This window comes from Sturnus vulgaris, chromosome 7, assembly GCF_052056855.1.
Source record: "Sturnus vulgaris isolate bStuVul1 chromosome 7, bStuVul1.hap1, whole genome shotgun sequence".
Classification (NCBI taxonomy): Eukaryota; Metazoa; Chordata; class Aves; order Passeriformes; family Sturnidae; genus Sturnus; species Sturnus vulgaris.
In genome coordinates this window covers 31778982-31806088 of record NC_142249.1, presented here as the reverse complement: position 1 = coordinate 31806088, position 27107 = coordinate 31778982, and the positions used below count along the sequence as shown (strand labels likewise).

At 38.5% G+C, this 27107-nt stretch overlaps 1 protein-coding gene across 3 annotated transcripts in view; it reads left to right on the top strand.

Moving 5' to 3' along the window:
- Window positions 1-27107, top strand: part of MYLK (myosin light chain kinase) — a 196002-nt gene that overhangs the window by 64603 nt on the left and 104292 nt on the right. For all 3 annotated transcript variants that reach the window (XM_088168285.1, XM_088168286.1, XM_014871778.2), the window contains 7 exons: window positions 12301-12508; window positions 14298-14346; window positions 16847-17012; window positions 18895-19060; window positions 21909-21945; window positions 23779-24341; window positions 26011-26214. In XM_088168285.1, coding sequence (XP_088024411.1) covers window positions 12301-12508; window positions 14298-14346; window positions 16847-17012; window positions 18895-19060; window positions 21909-21945; window positions 23779-24341; window positions 26011-26214 — 1393 coding nt within the window. The remainder of the gene's footprint in view (window positions 1-12300; window positions 12509-14297; window positions 14347-16846; window positions 17013-18894; window positions 19061-21908; window positions 21946-23778; window positions 24342-26010; window positions 26215-27107) is intronic.

Genomic DNA, 27107 nt, shown 5'->3' with positions numbered 1-27107 from the left:
TTCTGCATCTTTTTAAATATACTATGGTAAATGTTACTCTGTGGGATATATTATTTATTATAAACACAACAACTGAGCTTACTAAAACACTAATTAAAAGTCTTGCTGCATTCCAAGTTCAACTTTTCATTTAAAGATGACAACAATCTGCTCATGGAGCCCAAAGAAAAGGGAGAGGCAAAGACTGACAAATTAAATAATTCTGCTCATGGTTATTTGCCCGTTGGCAATGGCATATTGTGCTTACTTCATCCAGCTCTGTACTCTCTCAACTCACATTGAATGAGAATGGTAATTTTCCTCCAGCTGCATGGTAGAGTCAAATCATAACTGTGTGGCTTGAGAGTCTGCCATTCCTTCAGTATGTCCCATAATACACAAGCAAGCCTCTATTTATGGTGCATGTATAATTTAAATTGTTTTTGCAAAGCTCAGAATATTAATGCAATGCACACTGTTTTGTAAAAGGTTTGTAAATGCACCTGCACACATGGCAATATGAAATCTAACTTATGTATCAAATCTCATTTGTATCACACTCCCATACTGGCAAAGATGAATAAAGAATTTTTCTGTTCTGTGAACTGTCTGGAACAAGAGTTCAATATACTTCAGCTTGATTATTTTTGTCTATATAAAATCTGGTGTTCCTTTATAAAGGAATAACTCAGCAGTTTGTCTCTGCAGGGAGGCAAATATAAATATTTCAAAATAAAGTTATGCTAAAAGACAAAGCACTGGAAGAAAAATTATGATAAAATCTTGGAAGTACAGATTAAAGAACTATTGCAAATGGTATTGATTTCTGCTCATTTCATGGTACCACTTAAACAACTTCGTTCAACTGGAGTCCTAGTGTTTGTCTACAGTATTTAACACATACAAAGGCTAGAGTAGAGTTAGATCCTTCTCTGGTGGCCTTTCTAGCTGAAGCAACAGAGGAAATAATTGTTAGCCCCTTTACATTTATGTGGGGTACCAGGGCATGGTGAGATTTACTGTCTTGTGCAAGATGACACAGAAACACAGAGATACATGTGTGGATTCAGACATGAAAGTCTGTCTTGCAGAGGTTCCATTGCCATCCAGTATCCTAGACGTGAACCTATCCATTTGAGAGATAAATATCTTCTCATTTTGGAAGAGAAAATTAAGATGTGCAAGGGGTGCAAATATCACAGCTAAGTGCCTCCTGTTGGATTCAGAGCATCACTTTCACAATGCCAGAATTCGAGCCTTGACTGCTGCTTTGTTGGGATATGCAAATGAACAGAAGGTTTGTCTGCTTGGGACACTATTGAACACCCATAGGTTTGTTCAGACCTCTCAGAAGTAATGGAGCAACTGTGGTTAAGTGGAGCTCTATGGAAAGCATATGCAGAGTAAGCACTTTTCCCACAACCTAAACAGCTACTTTAGAATGCACGTGTGTTTCTCTTACCAAGATCACAGCAATTATAGTTTTGAGAGAAAGCATTAGAAAGAAGAGGTGAGCCCACAAACTTTCTCTTGAACTCAGCATATAAATATTTACCCTGAATGGCTGAACTAGAAATTTATGGTCACAGCAATTTATACTTAGTATTTCAATAATCACTTTGAGGGTTTTTTCTTTTAAACTGTTGTTGCTCAGCCCTTGGATTTTAATTTTATTTTAAATACAGCCATTTGTGCATTGTACTAACTAGAGTTACCTCTGCTAAGATGTTATTAAAAGGTCTATGTGTGAAGTTAGGAAGGCTTATCTATTTCATGGATTAGTACAGGGCAAAAGAATCACTGACAGTTGCTAATGAGCAGTTGATGTTTCTCAATAGGATTTTGTACAGAAGTCCTAGTTATTTAAGGCATGGTAGTAAGTTGCACGTGGTGGAATAAGTGGTGCAATGGGAAATGCCAGTTGATTAGGCTCTCTAATGTGTTCATATCTTCACGATCCAACATTGGATTTTATATCTCTTCATAATCACATCACTTCTTAGTGAAGTTTGTAACAAATGGCACTTCATGCCCAGTGCTTTCTCGGCCTTACCAAGAAGCACTAACAAGGAGTACACATAACTGAGGAATTTTTATAGCCTCTCCAGAGCACAGCTTTTTCCAGCAGTCTTCATCACTATCAGCAGACAGTCGTTAACTGTGCAGGCAACCCAGCAACCCAATCCAGTTTCAGCATTTTCTGTGGCCATGGCCAGACTCCTAAATTGCAGGAAATAAATCTTGTCTGCTTGGAAACTGATAAAGTATGAGCATGTTCATTCAAAGCACACAGTGTTTGTTGCCACCTTACATTTCAGAAGTGGATTGCTGCCCATAAGTACAAATTTCATAGCTCCAAACGTATTTTCCAGTGGCTGTTTGTTTTGGGCACAGAAAGAAAGCAATATTTTCTCAATAATTTTCCATACTAGGTCATGCATACATGTAAATTTGTAGAGATTCCTTATCTGTTGACAGCATGCTCAGAACAGCATCCCCAAGCAAGGAAAGCATGAGGCTCATTTGGTCAGTGGCATTGCTCCTACAGGAACATAGGCCTTTAGTACTCAGTGACATATGAAATTAATTCTTTCCCTATTAAGACAGAAACTTTATATCAGTAAGTAAAAACAAAATTAAAAAAAAAATATTTCCATTTTCCAGAAATCATATGCAATGGAGAAATCTATTTTTTGCAAGTTTTATTGTAATAAATGATGAACATTCTCTTGTGAAAGGAAAGAAATGGGGTGAATTTTCATCTTTAAAAAGTGACTGCCAATTCCGGCCCCAGGTATTGCAGTTATGAAGGGATTGTTGTTATGAAAATTACTGATGGTGTTTCATTGTGCTGCTTTCCTGTGGTGTCAGCAGAATCTTTTGACCTGATTATATCCCAGTCTCAGGCTGTGGCTTAAAGCATCTGGATTCTGTGATCAGTTCTGTGAGACAAAACAGCTAAATGTTTACAGTTCTCCTTCTAAGTGGGGACACACACACATTTTGCTAAAGACAGAGCAAAATGTTGGTGTTCATTTCATCCTGTACTTGCTCAGGGAGCTTCCTCCTGCTTCTACTTTGTCTAAACAAGCATTATCCACCTTTCTGAATTATTACTAGATGATGGATGAATAAAGGATTCGCAACTGAAAGTAAAAATCTTCAAGTCTTAAAATATCGGCTTTTTTGAAGAGAAGAGGGGAGAAAATTTCTCAACGATTTATTTTTATTGTGTTAAACTGTTTCATGTTTCAGTCTTTCTTCTAGTGCTGCCACATAAAATTTATGAACAAAAGTAGTGGCAAACATCATAAATCGGGCTGTCCTGCTGAAATGGAAATGCATGAACCACTTTGGTTCTGACAGCTTTTCAAAACTCTGATCTGATTTCTCAAAATCTTGTTTACTGTAGCAAAGATTGCTGCTGCTCTGAAATGAACTCCAGTCCTATCAGAAAACTTCTGACATGCTCCTAAACTCACTGTTACTGACATAAAGCAGCTGCTTCATCTAGTAATATTTGATAGACAACTTGACTCAAAATCACCAAAGATGGGAACTAGGAGAAGGATAGGGAAAGAGAGCAAATTTTAGGGACTTACTGGGCTATGTGGAACAATTAGCAAGAGCCTTATTTGCTTTCCACAGTCACTGTTCTTTCCCTTTGACCTCCCTTATATTTGTACTGCATAATCCTAAATGACCCATTGCCGTACACATAGGTCAGCTATTTCTTTGAAATTTTTTAGCATTTTTAAGCTATTCAGCACCTCACAAAATCTAACACTTTTAAAAAGTTGGACCATGTGAAGAAAGCTTTGTCTTTGCAGTTTACCTTCTCTTCTCTAAGGAGAGACTTAGAACCAGGGAAAGCTTAAAATTGATGAGAGTATCACTCAAGAGAGGGCTCCAAAGCTAATCTTCACTGTTGTGTTGAGAGTTCTTGTACTTGCCCTTGCCTTTGGAATCTTTTTGGCCCATACTGTGTTGCAATACTGGAGTTATTGAGAGCTGACAGAGTCGTTTCTTACCGTGTGGCTCACATGGCTTTACGTGTCTTATTTGTGACACTGTTTTGCGTGGTTTTTATTTCATTGCCAAGGCTCTGGACCTATTCTGTCTGGATCCTCTTCACTTTTCATGCAATACTGTGCACTTTGGTATCTTTATACAAACACATTCAGTCATTGTTCTTTGTAACAACAGCAGTGGCCCCCCTGTCTGCATCTTCAGACACTGCATTGATTCTTTCAGTAGCAAATTTGTTGGCAAGGAGTAAATATGGTCAGATTATTTCATCTAATAGTATTAAAAACTGAAATCTAAGTTCCTTTAAGTGTGAGTTTGGCAAAGTCTGTGTGTCCCTGTGTCTCAGATCCTCAGCTATGAAGTCAAAGTTACACTTTCCCAAGTGACAGCTACCACTACCTATTTTGGACTGAAATTACCTTCAGTTTCTACATAACTCAGTTTCCTTCACACTCCTACTTCGACAAAATGCCAGAATTTTACCACTTTATGGAGATCTTATAATCTTTGTTTATCAGGACAACATCTGAGTGGCACGGGAGGAAACAGCCTAAGCTTTCTCCTAGACTTTACCCAAGGTTTGTGGCATCTGCTTTTGAATTGGCAGCCTAGAGGAAGGCTTTTTAAAAATAGGAAAAATCAAACAATGACTAAATACAAATATAAAAAAGATCTAAAGATGGATAGAGATTTAGTCTACCTATAATTCCATATTAAGTTCAGAAAACTTGCACTTACATAAAAATGGTTCAGATGAACTCTATGGGTGGTTTGCATAAAACTCTCATCACACACCTAATTGCTAGAGGTCGGGTGGCTACAATGTGGGGAGAGTAAAAAGGCAGATGTTACTGCTGGTAAAATGATTTATGAAAGCTGCATCAGTAAAGCTCTGCCAGTCTGAGGCAGCACCAGCTGTGTGAAAATGCCCCCATTAGTGTAGCAGAGGTTTACAGCCCCCAGTTCAGTTGCTGATTGACATCCCAGCTCCACAGACATGTTCCTCTGTACAGTGTGTTCCCTTCATGTCCTCTGGACAGGAAAGGGTAAAATCCATCATGGCAGAGCTCAGCTCTGTATTTCAGCTGGCTTATTTTGTGGTTGTATGAAGACTCCTGTAACAATGTTACTCTAAAGCAATACGGCTGAACTTATTCTTTATATTAAATAAAATCTAATTTAGGAAAGCACCTGTGCATGTGATTAATTCCAAAGGACATAAATAGGGCTTCAACATTCTCTTAAGAGCTGAGTAAATTGGGACTGATGTTTGAACTTGGATAGAATCAAGGCAGCTTGACACCCAGTGCTACTCTGAAATTCCACTTGAGTCCTTCAGAAAAAAATATAAGACAAATGGACTTGTTGAGATTATGGTACCTGGGATAGCAATGCTTTTTTCAGTTATACTCTGGTACTACTGGCAGTAAGGCAATAGTCTGTGCACCTCTGGGAATTCTTGACACTGAATTTTATAAAAAAAAAAAAAAGATTAAATGTAGAAGATTGGAGAAGAAATTATGTGCAGCTGCTGTCTGCTTTTCAGTTAACAGACCATGTCTTCCATGGATAGTCATAAATTTTTCCCTGCTGAGCACCATAAAAACTGATTCCCCTAAAGATCTGTGGTAGTATGTGTAATGTTCAGCACCTTTGCAATCTGCAAAAAGAGGTTGAAAGTGTGATACTGAATGAACACACTATGCAGAACTAGGAGTTTTTTAGGAGTCAAAACTAAAATTTTTGGGGTGCTATCTGCAGAATGATCTTGTTTTTAGTGCTTGAACTATAAAGTATCAAATGCCATTGGGCACTGGTGAGTGCAAAGTAGAAAAATAAAACACATCCTAGGCTTACAGAAAGACCATTGGTTTTTCTTGTACCTACAGTAGGTAATGCTTTGAAATGAACATGTTTGCTCCTGTATTCCATTTTTGCTTTAATGACACAACTGTGGATTCTAGATTCTTCTTGCAGAAGAGGTAGGTTTTTCGCTTTGTTTGCAAAGTCATAGCTAAGTCTCCAAATATTTAACATTTTCATGTTTAACCTTGCCAGGCAAGTTCTCTGTTTTAGAAGTAAGCTTTTAAAAGGGATAAACTATTCTTGAGATATGGTTTGTGTGTGTTTAAAGTCTCAGAAGGAGCTTAACAATGTATCATGTCCACTTTCCTTTATCAAGAACATCTGCTATTCATTTGTTAAAGCAAACTGTAGCTTGACTCTAACAGAAGCTTTGTTACAAGACTTGAAAAGAGCTGTGCTGGCCAGAACCATGTTTCCCACCTGCACTAACAGTAAAAATTAAGTCTAAATCAAAATATAGCACCTATTAGGTGGGCTGTAGTTACAACATTCATGTTGTAGTCTCAATAGTTTTATAGTACTTCTTTCCTAAGACTGAAATTACGAGTTCACAGCAGTATGAAATATTAAAACATGAAGCAGCTTTTTTCTCTAGTTTGAGAGAAACACAGCTCTGTCTACATGAACAGAGTATATGTTACGGTGTAGCATCCTCTGCTAACTTCCCTTCACAAGTCTTTTGATCAAGGTCCAGGGCCAAAACCCATTGGCTCTTGATTCAAGTAAAATAAAGGGCTCTGTCCCTCTGGTGACTGTGGGAAACACCTCTTTATTTGTAGGACCTAGGATGAGCCACATCCACAGAACTGTTGCTAATGTTTGGATTTAATCTCTTGGGGCTGCATGAGAGTCTTCAACTGTATAATCTTCAGATGAGCCCATTTAATATGTAACTTGGAATAAAGGCAATCGTATTCTATTTTTGCTGATACCTAGAAAATGGAAGAAGAGGCACACTATCCAGTCTCTACTACATATCAAGTGTGTTATACAGCATTTTTTCCTGTATCTTTACTTCTTTGATTATAATTACACTTGAAAAATGTGTCACGCTATTTAATGGTGTTTCTTCTGCTGCTTTCTTGATACAATCTGATGGGTTATTACTCTAAGTTTTGCAAAAAGTTCAAGCAGTTTACTCCCCACTAGAAATGAGTATTTGCTCTGCCAGGTTTGCAGGCAGCAGAATAAAGGTCAGACTTTGTCAGACATTCTGATTAGTTTTCCACATCTCCCTTGACGTCTCCTTATGGTGACTTCTAAGGATCTGCCAAAAGCACATGTTTGGGAGTTCAGTGGTAACATCTGACAGCTCTGGCTGAGGCTATCCTCATTTTATTCCTTTGCAGCTTCTGATCTTTAGAGCCTTATGAGATGTAGATCCTCGAAATTACTGTTTTCCTCCTGAAGATGGGCATGGAACAGAGAATAGGCTACAAAGCCTTCTCAAGCTTTCCTCAACTTCTGGCATTCCTTAATGTTAAGATCGGCAGGCAGCCAAATAAGCAAAGCACCTGTTGTTCCTTTAAAGGAGGTGACTGCTGACAGACATGGTCTACCAACACACTGGCCAATTTCTCTTGAAAGTTTATTGCTTGCCCAATCCACTGTGGATGTGGGAAATAGTTTATTCTCTTCTGCATGGCAGGTACTTATATGCATTAGAAAACATTTAACATTTCTCATTACTGCCATTCTTCATTTATGACTTGTTACCCAGGCCATCCAAACTCTGCTTCCAGACACCACAGTCTAACTGTGAATGTGCTTAACTACACTACGTCCCTGTGAATAGATAATATTTCTGTCTTTCAAATTTATATTCAAAATCAATTTTCTTTAGATTTATTGAACTACCCACATAAAACTGATTCTTTCATTCAATAATTGAAAACTATATACATATAGTTCTTAATTCTGGACTTTGGGGAATTAAGGCAAAGGTAATCAACAGAAATAGCAGCATAACCGAACACTGTGTGCTGAGAGAATCTGGATGTTTTAAAATTCTGATTTCATGGGGGAAGGATTATCTCTTGAGAGGAATTTTAGCCATTAGTGAATTAATATTTCAGTATATGAAATCATCTCTATGAGGGGAGTTATTTTGAATAGCAACTTCTTTACTGTTGTAACATTGCCAGTCTTAGTACAGCTTTTGATGTGCCTGTCTATATATGATGTAATCCAGGGAGATTTTGCAAGCCAATAAATCCTTTTGATAGCTGTCTTCTTCCTGATCTCATTGCTTCTGTGACCTTAAACAGCAAAATGGGACATTTATCTACTCCTTAACATCAATCACTGAACGCCTCAGCCAGTACAATGGACGTAGTGCTGGAATATGTCATGTAATGTTTGCCATCATTTCTAACAGTCTTTAGGTGTTATTGCCAAACTGAACAACATTCAATAACAGCACCCCATCAATGTTTCACACTTAGGCTTTGGTTTATTGTAACTTATGGCTGCTTTTTTTTTTGGGTGCTGTGGGTTTGTGTTCATTGTTGGCCTCACTGGAGCCAGCAGCTCCAGTGAACTTAAAATCATAAGCCTAAAGGGTGCATCCCATTGCCTTAAACTGCTAATGCCACTGTGTTTAAGTAGGCAAACCCATGTTTTTTTGAAATTGGTATATAAACAGCTCTTTTATGGAGCACAGATAGAGACCAAGTTTTAGAAAACATTTCCTATGCTTTTGAACAAGAAAAGGGATTGCTGAATGTATTTGGTGTTGGTGGTCACTGACTGCCTTTTAGTTTGTGACAGTGGAGAATAGTTTGTAGGGGCACATTTTCTAATAATACTGTCATTTAGAGTACAGCTTCCATGGATTTGTTGTATTTTTTTCTTTTCTTTGGGAACCTAACACCATCCCTTTTCAATAATGTTCTCTCACACCCAGATGCAGAACAACCTGAACTCTGGGAGTTTCACACACCACAGGTTCTCTGTCAGCTCTTTCCCCTTGCTGTTGATGCACTGTTTTGCCTTACCAGACTTTTCCAGGAAGGCTTAAGCACTTGAAGGGTCCAGACAAAAGCTCAAAACTCGTGTTTGTGCTAAAACAATGGTTATTTGCTGGTTGCTGTCAATTTTCCACTCGTTATTGTTGTAGAGCAGGTAAAGAGAAGCTGCAGCCTCACTGGGACTGGCAATACTCACACAGGCCAAGTTGTAAATAAGGGTTATAGCATGCTGCTGCTGGGCATTAAATAAGCAGATGAATTTCTCTTTGCTGTGGATTTATTCAAGGCAGATGTTTTTAGTGAGCTCTGGAAAGATTTGGAGGAATATAAAACCTGCTGCAGTTCTGGAATTGATCCATGAGGATCAAAATCTGGTAACCAGTGATTTGTTTAAGGGTCCCTGACACTTTTATGGCAAGACCATGTATTTCAGAGAGGGCTGGCTCAGTTTGAAACACATTCCAAACCAAAACCTGAAATAAATCCTTGCAACAGAGCAATTCTGTAAACTTCTGCTTTCCCATTATTTCATTTTTGACAAAAAATTAAAGAAAAAAATTTGTTTGCGAAGGGAATGACTCAACCTTTTGAAAGGAAATGGAATGCTGGTTGTCTCTGTAGTTTTTGGTGTGGCATTTCCTCAGTGTAGAGATGTGGACGAACACAATAATATAGACAAAGCAAGTGTAAAATAAAGACACAAAGAAGAAATGGAAAAACACTTAATGTAGCCTCAGCCATGTGATACTGGAAGTATATACATAATGGCCTACCAGAGCTTGAAGGGTCAGCTAAAATTGGCCTTGTGTGGTCCAAGAGGGACTTAAGAATATTGTAAAACAAAATCGAAAAGGAAGACGGGTATTTCCCATTGTTTTGACCCCAATTGTTCCCCGCTAGAAGTGATTGAAAGTTAATGCTTGGGGCCTTTGGAGCTGGGTTGAACAATTCAATGAAATCACCAGAAGAAATTATTATGAACTGGAAAAAACAGTAAATATATTAGGTGACATATAATTGATGACTTTCATTTGCAGGCCAGAGTCTCAGCAGCTGTAAACAGATGTGGCTAGACTAATGCTGGTAAAGAGGCTGTGATGTGAAGACAGAACCACTGAAAAGGTGCTTATGTCTTCACATCAATTGAAGTGCTACTCTTCCATTTTACTGTACTGTAGATACTTGATACATCAGTGTGAAAACAATTTTACCTCAAATATTTTAAATAAATCTTAATATCCAGTGAAGCAAAAATGAGAACTAGTAACTTTATTCTAATAAACTTTCTGGCTTTAGGTAAATCGCTTAATCTTTCTGTTGGTTTCTTAATCTAGAATGAAAAGACAGGTATGAGGACATTGACAAGTTAATAGTAAGAAACAGTTATTTGGTGCAAGTCACTTTCTGTGACAGTGGGCACATTATCAGCTACTTGGAGTTACAGTATTGTAACAGTCTCATATTGCTGCTTCACAACTCCCTATTTATGAAAATGGTATGTGCTGAGAGAGATATTCCTTGGAGCCTGCACTCTGTGCTTTACTGAAGTAAGCACTAAATCAATGTGCTGGAGTAGGGTGAGGGGTCTGGGATAAGAAGGAGCTGTTGTTTATCAGAAAGCACGGGAAGAAGACATGGCCACAAAGAGCTTTAGAAAAATGCTGTGGCATTTTTAAATAGAAATCAGCTCCCCATTGTGCAGGATCCCACAATTTGTACTTCATGGAACATGACTTTTGCTTAGTTAAAGGTAGATTCAAAAAGAATTTAAGAAATTATACCAAAGTGGAAAGTTTCTCCAGTTTATTCAGCATATTCAGCTCATGGCAAATGTTAATGTCCTTAATATTGAGTAAGTAGTGCCAGGGAGAAGAGGTCACCCCATCACTGGAAAAATTAATTTGTCTGAACAGATATCCCAAGATTTAAAGGAAAGAGAAAAAAAATCTGACAGCTGTAGGTTAAGCTGCAGCAGATGAGAAACCCAGCTGGATGAGGTGGGGCTGGATTAAAAATGAAAGTTTTTTAAAGAAGAGAGCCTAAGAATGGGTAAGGTTGGTTGGCTAAATATTGTAACTTTCAAAGTGCTGTGCAGTCAGAGAAAGCAGAGCTGAAATGAGAATTGGAAACTGAGAGGAGAATGCTGGGAGGAATTTGCCCAAGCCACAATCAAGCCTTCTTCACTTCAAGACAGATCATCAATATTTTGCCCACCTGGAGGTTGAAGGGACTTCCTGCTCAGTTGCCAAATTTTGATATGTAGTTCAGAAGGCAACATTGCTTCTTTCCCAGTGAGCAAACACAGCCATGACTATTACTCATTCCAGCTCATCTTGATTCACTCAGTTACTTCATGATTTGTAGACAAAGGATCAAAGAGTCAGGAGATGGAGAGCTGACAGAGTGGGGATAGGAAAGGAGTACTGCAATCAGGAGTTGTTATGATGACTTGGCAAGCGTGCTAACAATTAACACATTCTAAAGTGACCCTCAAAGAGGATGGCATTTCTCACAAAGCAGAGGAAGAACCTTTGCCTGAGTAGTTTTTTTCTTTGGTGGAAACTGATGTATGTCTGCTTTTCCCATTTTTTTGCAAAAGAAAGTCACAAATCCTCATCAAGTTTCAAGAACTCAGTTGTAAATCAATAACTCAGTTCTCCGTTACCCCAGCCAAGGCTCTGCCTATAAATCTGAAGGCATCATTAATGCCATAGGAGGCAGGGATGCACCAGTATGTTTGTTATTTAATGAGAACAGGGCTGGTCAATTTTCCTGAAAATTCTTCTTTTGGGTAGGCCAGAAGTCTCTCTGAGCTGTATATTTGTGTGATTAAGTGTAGGTGCTTATAGTCCTCTCCTGCCATAACATGAGAATGATCCTTAATGATGCTTTCTCAAATTGCAGCTCCTTATCTTCTACTTTGAAAGATCAGCAAAGATTTTAGTATGTGTCTGCATTTTTTGCCTGTATATTGTCAGGAGATACTTACTATGTCTCAGCACATTGGAAAACTAGATGGCTGTTTACAGATCTACAATATAAGCCAAATCCTTGGCAAGCATGCTAGAGGTATTTGGTCCAAAAGCCTTGCAGTCTTGCATACTCAGAGGTGTAGTAGCATTACTGGCCTTTTTTTTTTTATTTTCTGAGCAGTAGGGATTCAGGTATCAGGATTTTTCATTGGCACTCTCACTGTGTTTTTGCAGAGAAACCATTCTAAGTGGGAAATTTTTCTGCCTGACTAGTCTTATGATTTTAAGTCTGGCTTATCCAAGAGTGTTTTTCATTTCATTATCTTCTGCCATTTGGCTTGCAAAGAATATGTCTTTAGCAGACATATTAAAGAATATGTGTCAAGAACTTTCCACTGCATTGCTAAATGTCCAACATTTCTTCCTGATATCATCATCTGGTAAGTTTACCTTCTTTCTGCACTCTCTCTCTCACATCTTTCCAGGTCAGAGGCTACCCTGAGCCACAGATCACATGGTACAGGAATGGGCATCCTGTCCCAGAGGGAGACCATTATGTCGTGGACCGCAGCATCCGGGGCGTCTTCAGCTTGGTCATCAAAGGTGTGCAGGAAGGTGATGGTGGCAAATACACCTGTGAGGCTGCAAATGATGGTGGGGTTCGTCAGGTGACCGTGGAACTGACAGTGGAAGGTCAGAAGATTCTTATGCTGTTCTTTTGGTGATTATAGTTTAAGCAAAGGAACGAGGTGTGCTAAAAAGTCTGGTTAAAATCACAACTGTACATACATGCCTTCTTATTGATGCAAGAGAAAGGTTCATTTACTGCATTTCACATGGTAAGACATTGTGCAGGGAGCTACACGTCTACAATTAGATAAAGTGTGATTTCTGTTTCAGGTGTGGGTGATGATGTGCAGGTAACAAAAGTCCTAGCTTTAAAGACTTTGTTCTAAACTTTGTAATTTTTATGGAAGTCACCACTCAGGACAGAAATTGCTAAGCTGCATGCCTGGTTGTAATTGCATGCTTAATATCACACAGGAAACAGCCAGGATCAAACCCAGGAATTTTTAAGAGCACATCTGCATATTAGATAGTTGCAAACTGCCAAATTTAAAATTTAAAGAGTGGTACAAAGCCAGGGAAGGATTGAAATCAATTGTACTGCTTCTCCTCTTGCAATTTGGTCATATCAGAGATCTGTTGAATATCAAAACATTTCAGGTCTTTGTCTTGAATTCTTGAAGAAAAGAAAAAATCTGCAGCAGTCCTGAAGCTATCAGTATTTGGGTTTATTCAGAGTCAAAAACTCTAATATACTCAGAGCACACACTGAAATATGCATAGATCTGACATGATTGCTACTGCCTTCTGTTGTAAAAATTATGTGACGTATTTATTTTTCCCCTTGTTTTAAGTTGGGACAACTTTATGAATGACAATTTACATGGAGGTGGAGGATTTTTTAAAAGCCGTTTTTATATCAGTTTTTCTGACCTGTTTTTTGCTGCAGTTCAAAACAACTTTGGGGCAGTACCAATGACTGAATTTCTCAGAGTTTAAGAATCATATGGCTTTTGTTCTAAAATCCCTTTATCCATCAAGATAGCAAAGCAAATTACGTTTTTCTGTTCTCCGCAAAGATAACCACGTGGGGTTGCCTGCTGCTTGAAAAAGTGGGTGACATAAACATGATCTATTCTTTCCATTGCACGGCTGTCCCGTGTGACAGCGATGTGGGCTCTCGGAAGGCTCTCGAGCAGGTGTTTTTGCCCACCCCAGAGCTGTGTGTTTGATGCTCCGGGCCGAGCTCTGTGTGCAGCAGATGGCGCTGGGCTCCCGCGGCTTCTCCCTCCTGCGGGGCACCAGCTCCTGTGCCATGTACAGCGGGGGTGCTTCGGGCTGAAAACACTGCCAAGTAAAGTTTTCATAGCCTGAAAACCTCCTGCTATCTTAACTTGAAGTGCTGTATAAATTATATGTATATATTTATTATTATTATTTATTAATTATATATGGATTAATTATATTATATTATATTATATTATATTATATTATATTATATTATATTATATTATATTATATTATATTATATTATATTATATTATATTATATTATATTATATTATATTATATTATATTATATTATATTATATTATATTATATTATATTATATTAATATACAGTGCACTGTATAAATTAGACAGTTTCGTTCAAAAAAGTATTTTTTCATGAATAATCTTCAGCGTCTTTACAACTGATGCCAGGGGTTAGACAGCAACTCTGCTAAAGCTTGGTTTTGAAATTGGAGAGCCTAACTTTGAACTACAGATGACGTAACTTTATACTGCAGGTGTTGCATTCCTCCTTTATGTTTCTAACCTGGAGGAATGCATATTTTACATAGTCTTTATTATCTGTAATTCCCAATGGGCTTGACAAAATTTTCGACTTCCTGTGTTTCTGTCCTATGCTTACAGGAAACTCCTTGATGAAATACAGCCTGCCATCCAGTGCCAAAACCTCTGGGTAAGCAGACTACTGGCTTGGATATTGTTTAACAGACACTTAAATATATTTTGGTAGGAAAACAAGTGAAATTACTCTTTCTAAAAGTCTTCATTTACCCCAAGCAGAGTAGCTACAGTGAGAGCTGCTGTCTAAGCAGAATGGTTGAGGCAGTCAGGAAGATGCACAGCTACTGCTGCAGCATACTGACTGAGCAATTAATGTGGCTGGAAACAGGACATCCTGCTGATACCTAAATACTGCACCCTCTTCTCTGCTCGCTGATATTCAAGAACTCTTCCTCACAACTGTCATGAGCTGACAGCCTTTTTTTAAAGCCAGAGCAAATACTGCTTTAAGAGTCATCAGTAAGAAATAAAAGCAACTGAAATCAGCATTCTTGCACGCAGAATTTAAATATTTCCAAGCAACACAGTGGGTAAACTGTAGTCCAGAAGAAATTATTGTTCTGGTTTGGAGTAACTTTACTCAGAATAGGTTGATGGGGTGATGTAAGCTGGCACACAAGAGCCTACTTGTACTTTCTGCACTTCAGTAGGCATTTACAATTATGTGAATGTCACCGTTTTGAAAGCCTCATGCCTAATTCTTCCAACAGCTGAATTAATTTCTTTATAAACAGTTTGAATTTAAGCAGATTTTTCTCTGACTTATATCTCTGGCACTGAATCGCTTTGGATGTAGGCAAAAATGCATGTTCTGATTAGTTAGTGATTAGATACAGATAATTAAAACTGGAGGTTTTAATTTCCTCATTGATTTGAACATTGAGGGGTTTTTTTGAATTTTAAAATTGACAGATTACAACAGTGAAAATGCTAAGTAAAACTGAGTAATCAGGAAGGCTTTTACATGATAAATTCTGTATTGCAAGTGACCTACAGACATACACACAGGATTAATGATCAAAACAAGAAAGGACAGTTCAGGTCACTGTCAGATTTTGTTGTATATTCAGACTTTACAGAACACTATCTTAATCCATTGCATTGTGAAGAGTTAGAGTGATTGTCCTCACTTTTCATGTTCCTGTGTTTTATTCAGTATTAATAATTCTATGGTAGGAGAAGAGAAAAGAAAAAACAATTATACATTTCCATTGGTTCATATCTAGGAACCAGCCATAAAGATGCAGGCCACCTAGTGGTAGATTTGCTTTTAATATATTATAATAATATAATTTAATATATTATAATATTTATAGATAAATAAATATAGACTCACCACCTAAAGATGGTTACTGAAAGACTGCTTTAGTACACATTTAAGTTCTTCAGTGGTAGTATGAGGGAGATTACATTAAAAACTATCAGATATTTAATTATATGATAAAGTGATTTTCATTTTAGCATGTTACAGTCACCCTTCTCTCAATACTTTTTCTGGTCCTCTTTTCCTTGTAAATCCTTTCATTATGGTATCATCTCTTGCTTAGAAACCTCGAGCTGCCCATATGGCAGCCACCATGTCTTGGCAGCACCTTGGAATAAGAAAATGCAGTCTCTGTTAGTATCTGACACCTGGTAGAAATGGTGAGGTATTGACACATCTTACTTGCATGTGGTAAAAGGCCATCTGGAAAAGAAAGCCTTGAAAATGGTTCAGTTTGCTTGAAATTAAATGTTTAAAAAAAAATCACCATCTGCCATCTGCTAATGTGTCTTTGTTGTACCAAGGCTTGAGAGCAATGAGTGAGTGTGTTCCCTTTGACATTAACTGACCTGAAGTTGCACCTTTTTTTATTTTTTCATGCTATAATGCTCTTCATGTTTTATGTTTTATGGTTGTGGAACTGTTTACAGTTTTGGACTGCAGTCACTTTAGTTTCATCCCACATGTCATTTCCCAGCTGTGCCAGCCAAGTAAGTAGAGCTGGGCATTTACCCTTAACAGTAGTTCACCTGGGACAGGTGTACTTTGGTTTTGTGTCCTCTTCACATTTGCTTTGAAAATATGGTAGCAAATGAGGTCACAAATAAAAGTCTTCCCCAGACCAAAATTATTTACCAGGACATGTCAGAATGTTGCAAAACCAAGGTGCTGATTCATAAATCAGAAATTACTGTGACAATTACACTCAAGAATAAAACAAATTAAATTATAAAAAACCTGTGAACAGTAAACAAGTAGGCACAAATAAGCTCTTAGGAGGCAACTAAAAAACAGAAAATGGGGAAAACTAAATGCATACAGTGTTTCCTATCTTTTGGTTTGCCCAGCTCTGCTTATGAACAACTGAAATGATCCCCAAGATCTGTGTATGCCAGATGAGGGTGCATAGCATAACACTGTTTGATTGCATGAGGAGTCAAGAGCAGTCATCACCAGCATTTCCATTTCTTCCATGGCCAAGAAAAATATCGTGCAACTACAGTCTAGGTTGCCACCAATGATACACCCTTGCTGGCAGACCACAAGTCTAAAACGCTTCCTGACATGTGCTCTAACCACAAGAGCTTCCAGCTCCTCTGTAAAACCAGAATGTCAATTGCCTTTGCAGGGGAAGACTTGCTGTTCCATCTGTGGAGCAGAGGCCGAGCATCTGGGGAGAAAGTCCTCCCAAGTTTGCTACAAAACCCAACAGAGTTGTTGTGCGCGAGGGCCAAACGGGCAAATTCTCATGTAAAATAACAGGACGACCTCAGCCTCAAGTAACTTGGTTTAAGGTATGATTTCCCCAAAAGTTTATGTTTTCCTTCTCTTTTGAAATTTTATGACTTGAAAAGGTGAAATGTACGTTGAAGTCTTAAGTCCCAGTGTCCCCTCTGGGCATACACAAGATCTCCAAACACATTTTTTGTTTGTAAAGAGAGAGCTTTCAGGTGATAATTAGGTATTACACTGATGAGGTAATTTTTACTGAAACTGTCGGTATTTTAGAGAATTACAGTTACTTTCTTTAATTTGGAAGACCAAATATATGGCTGCTCTGGTGGTATCCTGCTTCCTTCCACCCTTCAACAGACAAATACCTTATTTTATCATGAACAGAAAAAAATGCAACTCTTATCAGTGCTTACATTTTCTCTTGGTATCTCCAGGTCTGGGGGAGAAAGAAAAAAAAACCAAAAAAACCCAAACCCTCAGAGAACAGGGAAATGCTTCCAAGTCATTGTCTGCTTTATTCCAGGCTTATCCTTGTCTGAAATACAAGAATGTCAGGGTACATGCCCAAACACAGGCAGCCTTTTGCAGTGGAAGTGCTCTCTGACATCTCCTGCAACTGGTGGCTCCATCTGGAGTCTGCCTCTCCTTCCAGCTGCCATCCATTCTGTGGGATCTGCTGGCTCTCTGGGGCTCTGCAGTGCAGCTGCTCCACCACAGCCTGGTTCCAGTCCCATCAGGCTCGCTCAGGTTTTCCAGCCATGCAGCTCTGTGCAAAACAGGATTTGGCACTCAGTTCTCTTTGTTCAGGGCTGTGTGGTAAAAGGGAAGTAGGGACTACCAATCTAGCAGTTTGGATCTACACTTTGGTACTTCTCCATACATTTTTTGGAGGTTATATGAAATATTTTGCTATTGATTATCACCTTCTATATCATGGAAATGAGCTTACATATCTGCTGGACCACATCTGGATACTGTAGAACCAATAGATGACCACCTTCCTTACAGCATGGAAGCTTTATCAACAAGTAAAATAGCACTTCTCAGAACTAATTATTAAGCCTGCTTGTAAATATCTAACTCTGCTTATTATTTTCTTTGTAATTTTCTTACTTGCCGCAAGGAACATAAGCTTCTGTATCGTCACCAACTCCTGGGTGTGAACTAGCTTTTAAAAATTCCATTAGGACCTAAAGCACCCAGATAGCAGTAAGTTGATAGACTTCAAGAATGACAGTGTCTCAAATGTTTACTGCCCAAGTAAAATAGTAGATTTGTAGGCTTTCCCTTCCTAAACTTAGGATGGGAGAAGCGGTGGTGTCTTATAGGAAGGCACTCATTCTTAATGGCTGACACTGAAGCAAAAGCACTGATTTGCTCACAGATGAGGTATTGGTCAGTTGCTTTGTAGAATTTAATGGCAAAAATTGTCATTGTGATTATCTACTCTGTGTAACAGAGAGCACAGAACTCTACAAATTTCTTCATGCCTCAAAGCCGTATCTCTAGATATGGATTATGGATATGGATTTAACTCCAGTGTAGTTATTGAGGGATAGAGAACTATTCTCCAGACTGGAAGCTTTTGCTTAAAAGCATTTGGATTCCTGGAACAAACAGGAACATAAAACTGGTTTGAACACACATACAATGAAAAGAATTTTTTCTAGGAATCTGAGTATAATAAACAGGGAAAGGCTGAAACCAAAATGAGATGAGTAGGTGGCAAAATAGAGGAAAAAGGAAGTCTCCTGAAGATATGAATTACAGAATTTTGGACACAATTTATTGTTATGTTTATGCCATATGAGTATTATTCATAGAAGGAATTTGGCTAAAGGATAGGAGAAAGGCATTTTGACCTAATGTTTTACTAAAAAATTCATGCTCCCCTTCTCTTAACAATAGCTGCTCTTTCATGCTGTTCTGTGTTATTTGCAGGGTGATATTCAGTTACAGCAAAATGAGCGTTTCAACATGTATGAGAGAACAGGCATCCAGTTCTTGGAGATCCAAAACGTTCAGCTTGCTGATTCAGGAATTTACACGTGCACAGTGATGAACAGTGCTGGGAAGGCATCTGTGTCTGCAGAGCTCACCATACAAGGTACAGCAAAGAGTTTGCAGGAGACAGAAAAGTGAGCCACAGGCATTTTGTTAAAATGTCTCTAGTTGTGTTCTCGATATTTACAAGAAACATTCACTTCTTCCCGCTATCTTCTCTCTCTATCTCTCTCTCTGTTAAATGATGCTGTGATAGCTTGGAGCATGCTTCAGCTGGAACCATTGTGTGGTTCAATGGGAAAAAAAGGCTATCCAAATGCTTGGTAACAGGTTCCTTTAAAAACACCTTTTCACTTTCACTGTGACTTTGACTTCTGTGTTTTGAACATTGATTTGCTTTTCAGCAGATGGAACCTTGCACTTACCAGTAATTAATTTTGTCTTTGTTGTGTACTAGCACCAGATGCACATTTAAACCAAGTCTCTTATGGGAGGCAAAGTTCTATCTGTATTTGTAGAACTAGGAAAGTAAATAAAATAACATAATTCTAACTTATGAGAGAGGAAAAAAAACTGTCTTAATAAGATTAAAATTCAGTCTTCTCAACTCTCAACCCTGCTTATTTCACTGCTTGTTAAGGAAACAAATATCTTTGCATAAGTTGAATGTTCTATTTCACACATGTGTTATCATATACAGCTCGTTTTGTAGTTTGATGCTTCTTAGGATGCTCTTTGTATCAATTTCAAAATCATACAGCCTTCAGCAAACACACTAAAGAGGAAGTTCATCAGTCAGTGGGCAAGCAGTCACTGGACCCAATTCAATAATTAAATCCACAGCTGCTGGCTTCAGCTGCAGTCATGAGGTCAATGGATTGCATATGCACCCAGCAGTGAGTTTGTTGTTGCCAGATTTTTAGTTTCACGTCAGTGCTGTCACTCTGTAAGGTATCAACAATATAAATAGCAAGTGGATGTACATTTGGGAAGCTCAGAACCACAGCTAACCTTTCTACAAATTAAAGCTGTACTTTTTATCTATAAGTTCCAATTTGATGAAGCCATTGTAGAAGAAGTTTCTACAGTTTGCCTGTTCAACAGAGGTTGTACAGAAAGGCCTGTTGCTTTCAATGAGCCTTTTATCTAGACATAAAACTCGATCCCTAATTGCTCTCCCTGAAGTGGTGAGCTTTCTGTTCTGTAATGGCTATATCTGCCTTGAGAGATGATGTGGAACCAGGGTCACAAAGTCAGTTGTGGTATATGTTTGCTTCAGATGCTGACCATATCTCTGAATAATCCATTCTTTCTGGGATTAGTGCAGGTCGGTAAAAAGGGCACTCTTTTGCAATGCTCCTGATTAATTGGATGATTCCACTTACCTAACCACAGTATGTAATACCTAATTCTTTCATTATCAGTTAAATCAGGTTGTCTGAGCTGCTGCAAGATGTTAGCAGACAATCAAGTGGCTCAGAAGTACTACATGTTATTTCAAAGACATGCAATCTCATATATATATTTTCCTCCAATAGCTATATTTTTCCCCGGAGTGGAAGGTGAAGAGGAAAGAGGAAATATTCTTTTAATAGACAGGGTTGCATGGTATTGGCTTCTCTGGAACCAGTAGTTACAAAGCTTCCTTTTCTGCATTTATCCAATCTTTTCAGTTTTTATTTGTATGTTTCTGTTACATTTTGACAGGTTTATTGAAATGGGTTTTTTTCTCTCTCTCACCTCAACTTCTGTGTGTAAATAGATTCTTTTGGTCACTCTGAATGGCATGGGAAGTCCAAGAATTTCGATGTGGATTTTTGCTTGCAAAACACTGTGGAAATCAGGATATCATCCATCACATGATTTTGTCTTTTCCCCGAGGCAGACTCTGAAAGCATTTTTATGATGTGCTTGTTAGTGACTTGAAAAATTTCATGTCTTGCAAATTAATTATTACATGTCTTTCTACTGTAGTTTCTAGTCTCACAGCTGACAATAGCATAGATGCAGCTTTGCTCTGACCAGGAGAAAACAAATTGCATCCTGAATCCTAATTAGGGGGCAATGGAGAGATGTGGTTGGTATTGGACCTAGAATGGCATTTCTCTCCTCACAACTATTTATTATCTCATGCTGCCCCCAAGAGAAACAAACACTGTCAAGGTTTTTGAGAATTCATGGAGGATTACAGATGAGGAGACTGACTGTGGGTCAGTAAGTGCTCAGTTTTATCAATGCAACTGATAAGGCACCTTGGCAAATCAATGTAGCTCAGCCATGTTCCAGATTTCTTGCTGGTGTTGCAAAGTGAAGAAATGGGATAATTAGCTTTTGTGTTACTCATGTTAATCATGATAATTGTTGCTACACAGCAAATGGGTTGATAAATGTTTACAGATGGGTTCAGGTTTTGGGAGGTTTTGCTCCTGTTGACTTGGCTCTGTGTTTTAGCCAGAGGACAGCTGCTGTTTCACTGTGAGCATGCTCAAGTGTAGGACTCGTTGATGGTTTGTCTTTCTCTACCTCTACCTCTACCTCTACCTCTACCTCTACCTCTACCTCTACCTCTACCTCTACCTCTACCTCTACCTCTAACTCTGTGGAATTATCATAATATTTGACAAGCTGCTTCCCAGCTGGAATCTCTTCCATACTTCTCCCCCCCAACACAGAGCTTTTGAGGGTCCCTGAACTTTTAGTTCTGCAAGGTTGTGAGAACATGATGCAGCAATGTCTCAAAATGGACCAAGACCTCTTTGTGTTTTAGCTGAGCAGCTTCCTGTTATCAATATCAATTTCAGGTGTGGTGATAGTCAATCTTGACTTCAATGCATTGAAAATTTGAAGAGTGAAGGTTCTTAGGTATATTTTTTGCTTAAAATCTTTCAAATTTTTGGAATTGCACACAGTATTGTGTGTATAATTTACCTGTTTCTTCTTTTATATTTCAGGTCCAGATAAGACAGACACATACACTCAGCCACCTTGGTATGTTTTTATTGGAGTGCTTTCTCTGATTATTTAATTGCAGTGCACTGATTTTGACATTTAGTGCATGTGCTTTCTTCACAAAATGATAAATTTTTGGAGGGTCAGTCTGTATTTGGAAGTCAGAAAGTGTTTGCTTGGAAAAAGATTCTCTCTTGCTGCCCAATTCAGCTGTACTGGTAGACTCATAGGAAATAGTTGGTGGAATTGGTGGCAACACAATGAAGTACAGAGTTCTGGTCTGGTTCAGGAAAGCAAAATTTTTAAAAAGCTAACTTATGTGAGTAGAAATTGTATGCTGTATCAGAGGGTCTAACTTCACTTTTGAAGTTAACAACGTGAGTGCACCTTGTCAGTACTGAGCTGGTTGTTCTTTCCTTTCATAAACTAAACATGGTATGGCCATGGTCACTGTTGTTGTCTGAAAACACATACAAAAGTAGGGGTAAAGTAACAGGAAACAGAAAAATAATATTTAGGCCTTTATCAAGATTTTTAAAATTTAATTACTATAGTATTTAAAATTATTTTATATAATTACTTCATGAATAGAAAATGCAGGAATGAAAAGTTCAAGGCTGTCTGTGTAAGACTTTGGTGAAGGCCAGTTGCTTTATAGTCATTGAGATGTTTAACCTATTCTCACATGCCCTGGATGAGATTTCTAAATGGCATGCACACACTTTCCTAACTGCAAAGTGGAATTGAAAATGCTGTGCTATTCTGTTTTTCAGATCTGTGTGGTTTTTAGGAACATACTTGAAAGTAAGTTTAGTGCAAATGAAACTGTGCAGCATTGGAGGCAAAACTTCCCATGCATGTGGTTCTCCAGAGTAATTCTGCATCCTCCATCATTTAGTCACCAAAAAAAAAAAATGTTTTTGTAAAATGAAGAAGTCTTACAGCTGTAACTGCAAAGCTCAAACAGTACATCAAATTCTGGCTGAAGAAAGTGCCCCAGTAAATATCCTAAGTCTCCCTGATAGAATAAGTTAATGGCACCAAGTGTAGCAAAACAGCTGGGCTGGAAATTATTGCCCTTTTTTTCAGATGTGTTCCAATTCTGCCTTGGAGTAATTCTGTGGAACTGGGAGACACAGACACAGTGCTCTACAGGTAATAGCTTAGGGATCAAGGCAGTCACCTTCAATGAAGGAGACTTAGATTCAAGTCCCCAGTTAGTCAGCTACTCTCGTGCCTCCAAAGTACTGAGCAGCAGATCCGTTATAATTCTGAGAAACTCTTCCTAATAAATCTATAGTTCATATTGTTACAGCCAGTCAAGCTTTTTAATGTACCAACATCCCTTCTTCTTCCCCTAGACTTTGGCCAAGTTTCCTATCAGTCCTGTTTTGAAATTACCTGAATTACAAGGCACCATAATTAGAAATAGTAAAATCATTTCACAATTTACATTTTCTTTTCACCTTATGGTAGTATTTTATGTGACGTTTTGAGCTATATTGTACATGACCTCAATTTATTAAAGCATCAAGTAGTGTTACATCATGGTCATTCAGATCTCATGTAATTGCTTCCCATCTAAAGCAGTGCATGCAAGGTTAATGTCTGACTCACAAAGCATGTTAGAGCTTGAGCGGTGGACTTAGATCCAGAAATTTCTGAGTTGAGATAGTGTCTTAGAGACCTGATTTCATTTTAGGAAGCTTTTCACTTCACCTCTTTGACTCATCTTCTTGATCTGTGTGAAAGAATCTAAGGGCTAATCATTTCAGCTTCTTGCTAAGGGCTTGTATATTTATATCATTACTGATAATAATAAAGAGTCTTTATACAGGGTCATGTATCTCCAAACTTCTCATTTTCCTTCAGTGTGCCATCAAAACCAACCACACTTGCCGTTAAAGCTGTTGAAAATTCAGAATTCAAACAGGCAACCAGCAATGGGATTGCTAAAGAGCTGAAATCCAGCAGCACAGAACTCATGGTTGAAACCAAAGACAAGGTGCAAGCAAAGAAAGAGTCCTTTTACATCACCACAGAAGCCAAAGAAAGTAAGCAAGGACAGCACCTAGAAACCAACACAGAGCATAAAGAAGGAAAAAAGGGACCTCAGGTCTTGCAGAAAACTTCAAGCACCATCACACTACAATCTGTCAAACTACAGCCAGAACCAAAGGCAGAATCCCAGGCCTCTTCCATCAGACAGGGTGAAAACAGGAAAACAGGTGTGCAGCTCCTGATGTCGGCTCAACAAACTCCACCTCTGCCAGGGCACGTCAGCCCCAGGACTAGAGAAGCAGAAAACAGGTCTGGAGCCCAAGGGGCTGTAATGGAGGAGAAGAGGGAGCCCCTGGGAATTCCCCCTCAGTTTGAGATCCATCCACAGAGCCTGGAAGCATCAGAAGGCCAGGAGATTAAATTCAAGAGCAAAGGTAAGGGGGTGAAAATTGTTGGAACCCCTGGGTTTAGTCAGAAAGGGGTTCCCTTTCTGTGTGTAGAAGTGGAAAGTAATTCCTGCTTCTTTGAAAATTGTTCTCCTCCTACAGCCTTTTGGAAACATATGCAGAATCCAATGCTGTTTCCACAGCACTTGTGAAATTTTCAAACCATCCTATGCCAGTGTCCATCTCCTCTCTCATCTGGGATTTCCCCAGATATAACCAATGCTGCTTCTTCTAGGAGGTAGTTTTAGGCCCTCTTATATGAGGAAGCAAGAGAGAAAATGGATAGTACACTTTCCAGAACTGCAGTTAGTGACACTGCCCTTGAGCCAAAAAAAATCAGAGGAGAAAATACAATCAGTCACTGCATGTCCCTAGTGGCATCTATTTTTATGTCTCATATTTGGTCAGCCTGATCTGAGTGTTTCCTAACAGCTGAAATGATAAAGTGAGAATTAAAAGGGAGGTTTAGAGTTTGCTTCACAGAATTTGAATGTGTTTTAACCTCTTAGAAGAGTAATGAGAGTTGCATTTTGCTGAATCTGGGTAGTAGATTTGGAACACTTCTCTCTTTTTTTTTTTAATTTGCAATTTTGGAAAATAATCTGTAAGCATTTTTCCGCCTTTTTTTTTTTTAAATAACATTTGTACTTTAAAGTGTTCACATAAATGAGAGAGAAATTGGATTTTTCTTTCTCTAGATGCAAAAAACCCTCGCTCAACACCATGGTAATTTATTTCATTTCTGGATGAGTCTTGCCCCATGAGTACAGAATATAATTTCTATCACAAGTCCAGAGCATTTGGAGTGGAGAAAAGATTCCAAAGATCCTGGCACATTTTGAACAGTTTATTTTGCAGTTTATTTTGTATATTACTAAAACATGAATTGTTTTCTGTCAGAGTATCTCACACACTTTGCAAGCTTTAACTGATTCATGACCCCATTTGGTAGGGAAATATTGTCCCTATCACAGAGGAACAAGGAGCTCATCCAGTTTTTATTGAAGACAGAGAATGCCTTTTCATTTGGCTTTGGACCCAAAGCACAAACTCTTACACACAAGGCGAGGTGTCTGCAGGGAAATCTCAGTGGGACGTGCCTAATGCACTTAAATAAGAAATTCCAGCAACTCTCCTGAGAATCCACTCTGCCCATGGTGACCAGGATTGCTTTCACTGGCCCTGCTCCCTGCTCATGCTGCCTCACCTCAGGCAGGTCCAGGACTATACCAAGGTCATCTTTGAATATCTCCAGGGTGGGGAAAATCCACAGCCTCTCTGGGCAACCTGTGCCAGTGCTGAGCAAAAAAGAGTTTGTGTTCCAGAAGGACAGAACCTTCTGTGTTTCAGTTTCATATCCATTTAGTCTGTGACTTTTAGAAGAACAGTTTCAGGCCGAAGCTTTTTTTCAGATATGGTTTTGCATGTTACCAAGTATTTGTTATTTTGAGAGATGGGCTGGCCAAGAAGTTTTAGAAAATCAGAAATATCAAACTTTCTGACAACAGTTTTGTGTATTGCCTATTAAGGTTTATATAATTATGTATGGTAAAGTGTACCTAATTTATACTAAATTAAATAGTACTAAATAAATATATACTAAATAATACTAATTATGAACACCTATTCATAAAAATCCAAATGTCTGATTGTCTAGTTTCAGGGAAGCCAAAACCAGATGTGGAGTGGTTCAAAGAAGGCCGACCTATTAAAGCTGGAGAAGATGTCCAAATATATGAGGAAGATGGAATTCACTGTTTATGGATAAAGAAAGCCTGCTTGAGGGACAGTGGATCTTACAGCTGTACAGCTGTCAACCCCAAAGGCCAGACCTCCTCCAGCTGGTTGTTAACTGTCAGAAGTAAGTTCGTTCTTGTGAGCCCATCTGCACTTTGGAAACCAGGGCTGCGCTTTTTTAAGCTGTCAGAGGGTGGTTACTACATAGTTTTGATTTGACTTCTCAGTGCAGGTTAATTCTGATTCCTACCTCTGTGAATAAAGTGGTGTGCAATAGCTGGCAAGCCACCTTCTGCATCAGTTTCTCGTCTGACATATTGTGGTTTTTGTTGTTTGTATAGCTAAAACCATCTCAATGCATGTTTTGCACGCAGGGAGGCCTATTATCTACTCAGGTTTCATATTAATGCTTGTATTTAATACAGACTGTCAGTGGTTTGAGTGGTTTTGTTCTGCATTTAGTTTTTTTGAAGTTGCTTAGCATTTCTACACCCCAAATTTGAAATGTTTTTTGAGAACAAACCAATTCTTTGCAGTAAAGTGAATAAGAAGAAAAGGGAAGGAATGAGAATAGTGATTTGCTAAATTCAAGAACATGTCCCAGTGACAAAATATTTTAAGCTTGTAGGCAGTGTCTTACTGGTCTGGTTCAAATTTTTGTTGGGTCTAGCAAATCCTGTCCTCAGTTCTAATGTTTTGACCTCGTTTTAAAAGTTTTGTTCTGGATCTATGTTCATGTTCATGCAATTTTTCTCCGTTTGCTGTGCCTGAGGTTAAACTAGGATACCCAAGATAATTTCTTTCTGTCTTCTGAGAGACCTATAAACTGCATCCTAAAGTCACACTGTTTCTCACTGGAAGAGGGACTGGGAAAAGCCAGACAAGAGGAGAGAATTATCCATCCTCTTCTTTGTGCTCAGCTCTCTGTTAATATGCTGCATACACTTCCAGTGATCGGCTGCAAATGGTGGATTCTAGCATAGAAAATCATCATCAAAAACAGAGCTTGAGGCCCGG